At 44.4% G+C, this 11,523-nt stretch overlaps 1 protein-coding gene across 1 annotated transcript; it reads left to right on the top strand.

The window, feature by feature from the left end:
• The first annotated feature begins 228 nt into the window (after positions 1 to 228).
• On the top strand, positions 229 to 10,485 carry LOC129710025 (39S ribosomal protein L10, mitochondrial-like). The gene is made up of 5 exons (XM_055656712.1): positions 229 to 465; positions 2,691 to 2,906; positions 5,184 to 5,348; positions 6,668 to 6,812; positions 9,064 to 10,485. The coding sequence occupies exons 1-5, from the start codon at positions 229 to 231 to the stop codon at positions 9,324 to 9,326; spliced, it is 1,026 nt and encodes a 341-aa protein (XP_055512687.1). The 3' UTR covers positions 9,327 to 10,485.
• The last annotated feature ends 1,038 nt before the right edge of the window (positions 10,486 to 11,523 follow it).

Raw genomic sequence — 11,523 nt, 5'->3', positions numbered from 1 at the left:
AAATAGGATGCATCACCCATGGTCAGTCATGACAGAGAGGGGCCTACTATATACATATACACACATATATTATATTGTATAAGTGTGTGTGTGTGTGTGTAGTTAGATTTAGAATCCTCTGTACAGGGGATAAGCCTGCGTTTGTTTGTTTGTTTGTTTGTTTGTTTGTCCGGTGACTTTTACTTTGACTGCGATGCTCCTGCAGCCCACCAGGGGGCAGCACGGGCAATGGGGGAGGGGGGGGCAACAGCGGCTTCCCATTGGCTGGTGGCAGCCGCGTCATGGCCGGGCTCGCTACGGATTGGACAAGAGGAGGTCGCTGTGATTGGTCCGCGCTGTGGGCAGCGTCTGATTGGCCGCTGGCATCAACGTCCGGACCAATCACTGGCGGCTCGGCGGCGGCGGCAAGATGGCGGCGGTGAGCGGGAGGTTGGCGGCGGCGGCGGCGGCGGCGGCCCGCAGAGGGTACGGAGCGGCTCCCCGTGACCCCTCTAAGTCTCTCCCCCCGGGCTCTTCTCCCCCTCCCTCTCTCCTCCTCCCCCTCTCTCTTCTCCCCCTGTCTCTTCTCCCCCCTCCCTCTCTCCTCTCCCCCCTCTCTCTTCTCCCCCTCCCTCTCTCCTCCTCCCCCCTCCCCCTCCCTCTCTCCCCTCCTCCTTCTCTCCCCCCCTCCTCCTCCCCCTCCCCCCCCCTCCCTCTCTCCTCTCCCCTCCCTCTCTCCTCCTCCCCCTCCCCCTCCCTCCCCCCTTCTCTGTCCCTCTCTCCCCACCCCTCTCTCACCCTCCCCTTCCCTCTCTCCTCTCCCCTCCCTCTCTCCTCCTCTCCTATCTCCTCCTCCCCCTATCTCCTCCCCTTCCTCCTCCCTCTCCCTCTCTCCTTCTCCCCCTCCCTCTCTCCCCCTCCCCCTCTCCTCCTCCCTCTCTCCTCCTCCCTCTCTCCTCCTCTCCTCTCTCCTCCTCCCTCTATCCTCTCCTCTCCCCCCCTCCCCCCTCCCTCCTATAACCTCCGTGCACCAACATCCCCACCCCCAGTGTCCACATTCCCTGTCCCCCACACTCCTTGTGACCCGTCATAGAAACATAGAAATAGATAGAAATTAGGTGCAGGAGTAGGCCATTCGGCCCTTCGAGCCTGCACCGCCGTTAAGGGGTTGGACAGGCTAGATGCAGGAAGAGTGCTCCCGATGTTGGGGAAGTCCAGGACAAGGGGTCACAGCTTAAGGATAAGGGGGAAATCCTTTAAAACAAAGATGAGAAGAACTTTTTTCACACAGAGAGTGGTGAATCTCTGGAACTCTCTGCCACAGAGGGTAGTTGAGGCCAGTTCATTGGCTATATTTAAGTTAGATGTGGCCCTTGTGGCTAAGGGGATCAGGGGGTATGGAGAGAAGGCAGGTACGGGATACTGAGTTGGATGATCAGCCATGATCATATTGAATGGTGGTGCAGGCTCGAAGGGCCGAATGGCCTACTCCTGCACCTAATTTCTATGTTTCTATGATCATGGCTGATCCTAGACGACTCCTACCCTCTGTGCCCCTTCCGCCCCCTGTGCCCCGACACAGATGCCTCCCACACCTGGGCCTTATGTGTACCTTCAACCCACCGAAGTGTAGAAGAGCAATTTTAAAAGACAAGCAGCACAATCAATTGCAGATGTTGAAATTGAAGCAAAAGCAGATGAACAGGCCCTTCGGCCCAATTTGCCCACGCCAACCAAGATGCCCTATCTACACTGCTGCTTTTCCATGTCCCATGATTTGTGATGTGCCTCAGAAGTTGGTGCTGGGCACAACGCTGTTTGACATGTATCATTGTTAATGATTTGTATGAGAATATCCAAGACATTGTCTGCAGTCTCTGCCCTCTCCACCTAGCTTCCCCCTTTTCTTGGACCTTTCCATCCCATTACCTTCTGGAAATAGGGTGATTTCACGAAAGGTCACTGGAGCGTAGATCCGCACCCACGTGACCGAAAATCTCAAGTGGAGTACATGCTATACATCCGGTACATGTTAGTGAATGGGAAAACATGCACTTTCCCACCCGTTAAAAACATCGAAAACGGCCAGTTTTTGAGCTGCAATTTACTGTGCCAGTCGGGGTGACCGTGAGGCACAGCTACCTAGATTTACAGTCCAATAAAAAAGATAGAAACTAAGGTAAAATAAAGAGGGAGCTGAAGGTGCCAATCCAGCGGAAGTGAACAGCGGACATTTGCCATGGAGATTTAAAGGTCCAAAATATCGGGAATTATCGCGTTTGCTCGCTGAATTTCATCAAAAGTAAGGCATTATTGACTTTTTTTATCTTTATTCATTTGTTATATGAAGTTTTAAAAGTGAAAAATCCCTCAGTAAAATTGCAAAATCGCCCATGGTTCTCAGGTGGGTTTTAACATGGACTTTAAATTTAGGTAGCTGTGCCTCACGGTCACCCCGACTGGCACAGTAAATTGCAGCTCAAAAACTGTCCGTTTTTGATATTTTTAACGGGTGGGAAAGTGCGTGTTTTCCCATTCACTAACATGTACCGGATGTATAGCATGTACTCCACTTGAGATTTTCGGTCACGTGGGTGCGGATCTACGCTCCAGTGACCTTTTGTGAAATCACCCTTTAGCTATGTTTAGAGTCCCACTGAGCTTATGCTCACTGCTTGATAGTTTAAGAAACTTGATGTGCAAATATTTAGCTTCCCAAGCAGTTTGCTAAGTTGAAGGGTGCTCTTTGTTGTAAAGGGTGGCTTCCATTCCAAGTTGTCGTGCGTCATGGATCTAAAGCAGTGACCCGCCATCGCAAGCCCATACACATCCTGCGGCAGAAGTTGTTGGCTGTCACGGAATATATGCCTCCAAGGCCTGCCGTCCCAGAGAGATGCATCAAACCTTGGGAGCAAGATGTTCATGAGGTGAATACATTTAATGGGTCATGCATTTTTGCTTTATTTAACATTTCTTTCCTCTGCGATGTGTAAACTTTTTTAGACAACCTTGAATATAATCTTGAAATTCGTTAAAAAAATAATTTAGTTCTTAACCATGGCTGTGTATATCTATTCTTGATAAAGGGCAGGTTTTTCAGTTGATAGACACAAATTGCTGGAGTAACTCAGCCGGACAGGCAGCTTCTCTGGAGAGAAGGGATGGGTGACGATTCAGGTTGACACTCTCCTACATCTGTAAAAGGGTCTCAACCTGAAACCACCCACCCCTGCTCTCCAGAGATGAAGCCGTCCAGTCCCGCTGAGTTACTCCAGCATTCTGTATTTAACTCCATTGTAAACTTGCATCTACAGTTCCTTCCTACAGATTTTAAAGTTTGTAGATATGTTGAGGAGGAATTTCTTTAGCCAGATGGGGGTTAACGTGTGGAATTTATTGCCACAGACAATGGTGGAGGCCAAGTCATTGGGTATTTTTAAGGTGGAGATTGGTAGGTTCTATATTAGTAACCATGTCAATGGTTATAGGGAGAAAGCAGGAGAATGGGGTTGAGAGGAAAATCAGGTATCGAATTGCGGAGCGGACTCGATGGGTGGAATGGCTTAATTCTGTTCCGATGTCTATTCAATTTCTTGGGGTCAAGGAAAGTGTGTTCATGTCGCGGCCCTGTTTCCACCAATATTTTGCCATCTACGCACAAGAGGCGCAAGACACCATTGTATGCAGATACTGAGAAGTGTGTTCAGCTCTGGCTGAACAATTTCTAATCTTGTGATGTGGACTCGATAAGACTCAATTTCCTAAACTGTTGCATACATAAAGTAAGGGTGTGAGTACTTTGTATTTCAACAGTAGCAAATATGCTGAGGCTGATCAGAATTTGACAGACAGCAAACAGGAAGTAAACATTTCCTTATTTTTATAATGTTTTAAATAATTTACAGAGATCAAAATGAAAGTTGAGGCATTCATGTAGATGAATTGCAAAGTTGTAATTTTTTTTTACATGCTGTGGAATTTTGAAATAAGTTTGAGAGAATTAGGGCTGCATGGTGGTGCAGCTGTAGAGTTGCTGCCTTACAATGCCAGAGACCTGGGTTCCATCCTGACTATGGGTGCTGTGTGGGTTTTCTACGGGTGCTTCGGGTTCCACTCACAATCCAGAGCCGTACAGGTTTGTAGGTTAATATGAATTGGCAAAATTGTAATTATGCGAGAAAAATGTTCCCGGTGTTGGGGGGGAGTCCAGAACCAGGGGTCACAGTTTAAGAATAAGGGGTAGGCCATTTAGGACTGAGATGAGGAAAACATTCTCACCCAGAGAGTTGTGAGTCTGTGGAATTATCTGCCTGTGAAGGCCAATTCACTGGATGTATTCAAGAGAGAGTTGGATATAGCTCGTAGGGCTAATGGAATCAAGGGATATGGGAAGAAAGCAGGAACTGGGTACTGATTCTGGATGATCAGCCATGATCATATTGAATGGTGGTGCTGGCTCAAAGGGCTGAACGGCCTACTCCTGCACTTATTCTCTATGTGCTTAGTGTGTAGGAAGGATAGTGTTAGCTTGTCAGCATGGACTCGGTGGGTCGAAAGGCATGTTTCCGCGCTGTATCTAAAATAAAATCGGATGGTATACAAATACAACTAGCATTTCAATGCCAGTGTTGATGAATAATTATCACTAGTCAATTACATTCACCTCATCTCACTCATTTTTAGTGAATGTTACAGGGAGAATAATAACATTATTTCAAACTTGTGATTCTACTTTCAAACTGCTGAAATTGTACTAATTCCATTGAGAAAATGCTGCAGATGTTATGGAGGGTTTAAGAAGGAACTGTAGATGCTGGAAAATCAAAGGTACACAAAAATACTGGAGAAACTCAGCAGGTGCAGCAGCATCTATGGAGCGAAGGAAATTGGCAACATTTTGGGTCGAAACGTTGCCTATTTCCTTCGCTCCATAAATGCTGCTGCACCAGATGTTATGGAGGAGCAGGTTAACACTGACAACAGCTTCCTTATCTCTGCATTTTACCCTGAATGGACTGCTGACAAAAAGTGCTATCAGTTACAGAGAACAATGATGGTGAAAGCCGACTTGTAATCAGCCTTTGTGATCAGCTGCTGATTACTTGCAATAGGATCTGTCCCTGCTGTGCGTATTGTAGCGTTTTTGCTGTTTCTTTAGTCGATGAGACAGTGTATAATAATGTTTGTATAAATTTCTCTTCCAGCCATCTATCTTGGAGAAACTGATACGGCGTGATGTGGAATTCACATTCCAAGAGAATAAAATGATAGCAGTTTTCCAGAACAGCTCCATCAATTCGGAGGACCTGCGGCTTCTTCGACATCGATTAATGAAACACGACATCCGCATGAAGTTTTTCCCAAATCGGGTCGGTGTTATGTATTTCATTCTGTTACTGAAGATATTCGTGCGGTACACTGGCGTAACCAGTAGAGCTTCTGCCTTGCAGCGCCAGAGACCCGGGTACGATCCTGACCTCAACTGCTGTCTGTGTGGAGTTTGCATGTTCTCCTTGTAATCTCGTAGGCTTTCTCCAGGTGCTCTGGTTTACTTTCAAATCCCAAAGACGTGCGGGTTTGCGGATACATTGGTCTATGTAAATTGCCTCCAGTATATAGGGAGTGGACGAGAATGTGGAATGACATAGAACTAGTGTGAATGGGTGATCAATGGACAGTGTGCACTCGGTGGGCCAAAGGGCATGTTTCCATGCTGTATCTAAACTGTAAACATTTGTTTAGCTGCGCCTAAATAGTAATACTTGTTTCCCAGGACCCTAATTGAAAATTCCCAATGATTCCTCCTTAATATATTTCCTCACTCCTCCAGAAAGTATTAGCTCGTGGGGGATACATAACTCTCCTCTATTTTGCCAATGTGGAAGTTTTCCATTTGCAAACCTATTTTGTGGTCTGGGCTGAAAATCACTCCTGCAGAAGGGTGAACATGGTGCTAATCCCATCTATGGTTATAGCGTCAGTTTCTGAAGAAATGTATTAAAGAGTTCATGGGACCTTGCTTCTGGTACTGTACCCATTGGAGAATAAGTTTAGTTTTACTTTTGTTTATTATCGTCATGTGTATCGAGGTAGAGTGAAAATATTTTTTTGTTGAGTGCTGTCCAGTCAGCGAAAAGGCTATACATGATTACAATCAAGCTGTCCACAGTGTACAGATACAAGATGATGAGTATAACATTTAGTGCAAGATAAAGTCCACTAAAGTCTGATCAAGGTCATCAATGATCTAGGTGGGAGATCAGGACTATTCTCTAGTCGATGAGAGGATGGTTCAGTTGCCTGATAACGTCTGGGAAGAAACTGTCCCTGAATCTGGAGGTATGCATTTTCAAACTTCTTGCCTGATGGGAAAGGGGAGAAGAGGGAATGACCGGGGGTGTGACTCGTCCTTGATTATTCTGCTGGCCTTGCTGCGGTAGCGTGAAGTCTAGATGGAGTCAATGGTGATAGGTGATCACTGAGAGAATGTGCAAACTCCACACAGATAGCATGGGAATCAGGATTTAACCTGGTCACTGGAACTATGATGCAGCAGTTCTACTTGTTACGCTACAGTGCTACAAACTATTAAAGTAAAAGCAAAATGTATGGTGCTTAAATATTACAAACCTATTACAGTATAGATCCAGTTTACATCTTATTTTACCTCCAACTATTTCTGTCACAGGTTATGCGATCATATCTAACAGACACCAAATACAAGAACCTGCTGCCTTTGTTTATTGGTCGCAATATCATTCTTGTCAGTAAGGAGCCCAAAACAAAAGAGATGCTTCAGATTGTGCGCAGTTCAACTCAGATCAGCTTACTGGGTAAGAACTGTGTTAAAGCAGTGGCAGAGATGGACACAATCCTGAACCTCTTGCTTTTATTATTTGTTATTTATAAATTGTGAATGATCCATAAAGTTAATTTCACATGTTTCATTATATTGCATGTTTAGTTTAGTTTAGAGATACAGGTCCAGCAATCCCCGCACATTAACACAATCCTACACACATTAGGGACAATGTACACTTATACCAAGCCTATTAACCTACAAACCTGTACGTCTTTTGAGTGTGGGAGGAAACCGAAGTTCTCGGCGAAAACACATCCGGTCACGGGGAAAACGAACAAAAGTCCGTACAGATAGCACCCACAGCTGGGGTTCAACCCGGGTCTCTGGCGTTGTAAGGCAACAATTCTACCAACCCGCCACCCAGTTCTCTATTACAAGGCTCTGCCCTTCACAACAGAATATGATGTATTCAAGCTCCTCCTTTGTAAATTACATGCTTGTTAAAATGCATATAATTGTAGAACCTAATTTGAGGAAGGACATTCTTGCTGTTGAGGGAGTGCAGCGCAGGTTCACGAGGTTAATTTCAGGGAGGGCAGGACTCTCATATGATGAAAGAAAGGAGCGGCTGGGCTTGTATCCACTGCAATTTAAAAGGATGAGAGGGGGATCTGATAGAAACATATAAAATTATTAAGTGATTGGACACACTAGATGCTCCCGATGTTGAGGCAGTCCAGAACCATGAGCCACAGTTTAAGAATAAGGGGTGGGCCATTTAGATCTGAGATGAGGAAAATCTTTTTCACACAGAGAGTTGTGAATTTGTGGAATTCTCTGCCATAGAAGGCAGTGGAGGCCGATTCACTGGATGCATTCAAAAGAGGGCTAGAGGGTTAGGGCTAGCGGAATCAAGGGATATGGGGAGAAGGCAGGAACGGGGTACTGATTGTGGATGATCATTCATTGAATGGCGGTGCTGGCTCGAAGGGCCGAATGGCCTACTCCTGCACCTATTGTCTATGTATCTAATGTAAATTATCTTAAGGACCAGTGACTTCCATGGAATACATAAGCAAATGTGGAAGATTTCAGCTACTTTTGTTGTTGTTGTGTTTTATCACTGACTGCCCTTGCCTGTCATGTACTTAGCAAATTAGTGGTGTCAAGGTATAAAGTGCATTGGAAGGTTTACATTGATTTTGTGTTTGGCTTCCTGATCATCTTCTCTAATGCATCTAGTCTCTGGAATCGATATTTAATTGACTGGTGAAGTCTTGTCTTTGAAATGCACTCCTCAAGAGAACAAAGCAGTCGGTAGTAATTTATTCAAATATAGTTGAGACGTGGCACATCAAGAAATGTTGGGATACTGTGTGCAATTTTTTGTGACAAGACGGAGATAAGTGAAGCATTATTGAACAAAATGTAGTGACATTGTAATTTGGATCATGTCCATGCTCGATCCTGGAACATCTCGTTCTAGAAATTCTCATCATTTTCAAATACATTCTTGGCTTCACTCCTTCCCATTTCCGTAACTCTTTCCAATCTGATGAGATCTCTGTAATCTTCCAAAATCCAGTCACTTTGCCACCGCTAATTAGGAATGATTGACAACTTTGCCTTTGACTGTTGCAACTGTATTCTCGGCATTCCCCTTCTTGCACCTTATTATTTCCTGCCTTTAATACGACCATAAAACTCAACTGTTTATGAAGTTTTTGATCACACTTTGCTATCTTCCACTGAGACCTTGTATCAAATTTTGTGGCGGAATACACTCCTTTTTAGCGATAGTGTGATGTTTGATTTATTTGATTTGTTTAATTTTGAGATACAGTGCGGGAACGGGTCCTTCTACCGTCGAGTCTGCGCTGACCAGATCCCCGTACACCAGCGCTATCCTACAGACAAGGGAATATTTACAATCTTTATCGTAGCCAAATAACCTACAAACCTAGTGTGTCCTTGGTGTGTGGCAGGAAACCGGAGCACCCAGAGAAAACCCACATGGTCATGGGGAGAACATACAAATTTTGTACAGACAGCACCCGTAGTCAGCATTGAACCCAGGTTTCTGGAGCTGTAAGGTAGAACTCAACTGCTGCTCCACCTCATTATTATAATGATAAATACATACTTCCTTGTTTGTCCTCGTGTTTTCTGTCCCTGTTGTAAACCTGCGGCAATCCATCGCTATGATAAAATCATTTCAATGTCAGGATCTGGAGGACATTAATGTCCATGTCTGGTGATTGCACCTTGTGCTTCCTCTGCAGGTGCTTGTATTGAAGATGCCCTCTTCAGTAGACAGGGAGTGGTGAAATATTCCAGGCTGCCAGGAATGCAGGTGATCCGCGGGGAGGTAGTAAGTGGCCTGACTCAGATTACCTCTCAGACATGCCAGCTGCTGAACAATGGACCTATGCTTCTCACTAACTTACTGGAGCAATACTTGAAACAGCAGAGTGAGGCTGTCACTGGACTGAAAGAGTCTGCAACGATGGAGCAGAAGGAAACGCAGGAAAGCCTAGGATCTTAATGCACCCAGAACATTAGGACAAAAAGCTAAGTTTGAATCTCAAAGTTCTAATACTGATATTAAATATTAGTTGCGATCCTCCATCTGTGTATGTTCATTTTGTAGGGTTCAAACGTGGTTTGAAGCAGAAAAAAGGGACAAATATGTCTGGTTGCACTCAGATGTAAAGGACTATTGGCCGAAGCACCAGTCTTGTGGCTCCAATCTTTTTAATAGCCTTCTGTATCACTGTAAAAGGCCTCATATTCTGCATGATGACAAATGAAAACAAATGTATGAATATTCAGATAATCATACCATAACCATTTAAACCAAATGTGTATGTTCCCTTTGCAGGGATAATTTAATCAGTTGTGTATTCCAGTTCAGTAAGGACCAATTGTGAAATTTGGCCCAATGTTTGTTTGAACATAGAACGGTACAGCACAGGAAAAGGGCCTTCGGCTCAGTGGCTATGCGAATATGATGCAAAAACACACTCTTATCCGCCTGCACCTAATCCATATCCTGCCATTCCTCGCATATCAAAAGTCTCTTAAATCCCATTATCGTATGTGGTTCCACCATTATCCCAGGAAGTGCATTTTAGGCATTTATTGTGTAAAAATAAAACTTGCCCCACTCGTCTCCTTTGAACTTTCCCTCTTACCTCAAAGCTATGCCTTCTGATATTTTATAGTTTCATCCTAGCAAAATGCTTCTGACTGTCTACCCTATCTATGCCCTCATAATTGTATATACTTCTTCCAGCTTTCCCCGCAACTTCTGGCATTCCAGAGAAAACAATCCAAATCTGTCCACCCTCTCCCTGAAGCTAATATCCCCTGATCCATGCATCATTCTGGTAAGTCTCCTCTGCGCCCTTTCCAAAGCCTCCACATCCCTCCAGTATTGGGATGACCAGAATTGCACACAATACTCTAAAAACCGCCAAACCAACATCCTATATAACTACATCATGACTTCCTGGTTCTAACACTCAGTGCCCTGACCAATAAAAACAAGCTTAGCATATACCTCTTTACCGAGCTATATACTTGTGTTGGCACTTTCAGGGAGTTAAGGGCCTGTTCCACTCACGCGATATTTTTCGGCGACTGCCGGCACCCGTCGTAGTCGCAGCAGGTGGCCGAAAATTTTCAATATGTTGAAAATGCAGCGGCGACCAGAAATAGGTTCGACTATTTGGGCGGCTACTCACGACCATAAAGGCGTAACATGTTGCCGAAAAAAATCATGTATGTGGGACAGGCACTTTATGAACATGGATTGCAAGATCCCTTTATACATCAATGCTGTTAAGGGTCTTGCCCTTAATTGTATATTTTCCCCTTACATTCAATCATGGAAGGTACAAACCCTCACACTTGCTCGGATTAAATTCCACCTGCCCTTTCTCAACACACTTGTGTGGCTGATTTATATCCCGCAGTATACTTTGGCAGTCTTCCTCACTACGCAAAGCCACCAACCTTGGTGTCACCTGCAGATTTAACAACCTGTCTACGATTGATTCATGACTCAGAGTGGAGGCTACAAATTTAAAAATAAGGCTGGATATTTGAAAGAGTTGGAAATGTACAACACATTTGAACTGGAAACCAGATTAATTTTTCTCAAGGAATATTCCATATTTTTGGCGTTTATGTTTGTGTTGCCATCCAGTGTTTTCTGTTATTATTTTATTTATGATTCAATGGACATTAGTGAACAGTGCCATAAACTGGGTATACAAATGTATTGTTCAACACTGTTGGAATAAAGTGTAAAACCTAGTGAACCATATTAAGTGTCTTGTAGGCTGTGATTGTGTTTCACGATCAGTATAAATTGACTGACTTAGGGTTTTGCTAATTGACTTTGGTAATGAACATGTTTAAAATACTTTGCAAAAGAACTAATAGTGCACTTCGGAGAGAAAGATTCCTTTATGTACAGATGTAGTGCACTGGTTTTGCCAATCAAAATATTGGGCGGATGTTTGACTTCCTTTTTGTTCTGTGTTTGATTATCATTCTTGGAGCAGAATTTGGCCATTCGGCCCATCAAGTCTACTCCGCCATTCAATCATGGCTGATCTATCTTTCCCTCGCAACCCCATTCTCATACCTTTGCCCCACAAACCCCTGACACCTGTACTAATCAAGAATCTGATGTTGAAGACAGGCACAACATGTTGGTGTAACTCAGCGGGCCA

This window comes from Leucoraja erinacea, chromosome 27 (assembly GCF_028641065.1).
Source record: "Leucoraja erinacea ecotype New England chromosome 27, Leri_hhj_1, whole genome shotgun sequence".
In the NCBI taxonomy this organism is placed as follows: Eukaryota; Metazoa; Chordata; class Chondrichthyes; order Rajiformes; family Rajidae; genus Leucoraja; species Leucoraja erinaceus.
This window is presented reverse-complemented; position numbering and strand designations above follow the sequence as displayed.

Coding starts and splice junctions, on each gene's coding strand:
- LOC129710025 (XM_055656712.1), top strand. CDS start 229: ATGGGGGAGGGGGGGGCAACAGCGGCTTCCCATTGGCTGGTGGCAGCC. Junction 466..2,690: donor GCGGCGGCGGCCCGCAGAGG/GTACGGAGCGGC, acceptor GCAAATATTTAG/CTTCCCAAGCAGTTTGCTAA. Junction 5,349..6,667: donor TGAAGTTTTTCCCAAATCGG/GTCGGTGTTATG, acceptor TTTCTGTCACAG/GTTATGCGATCATATCTAAC.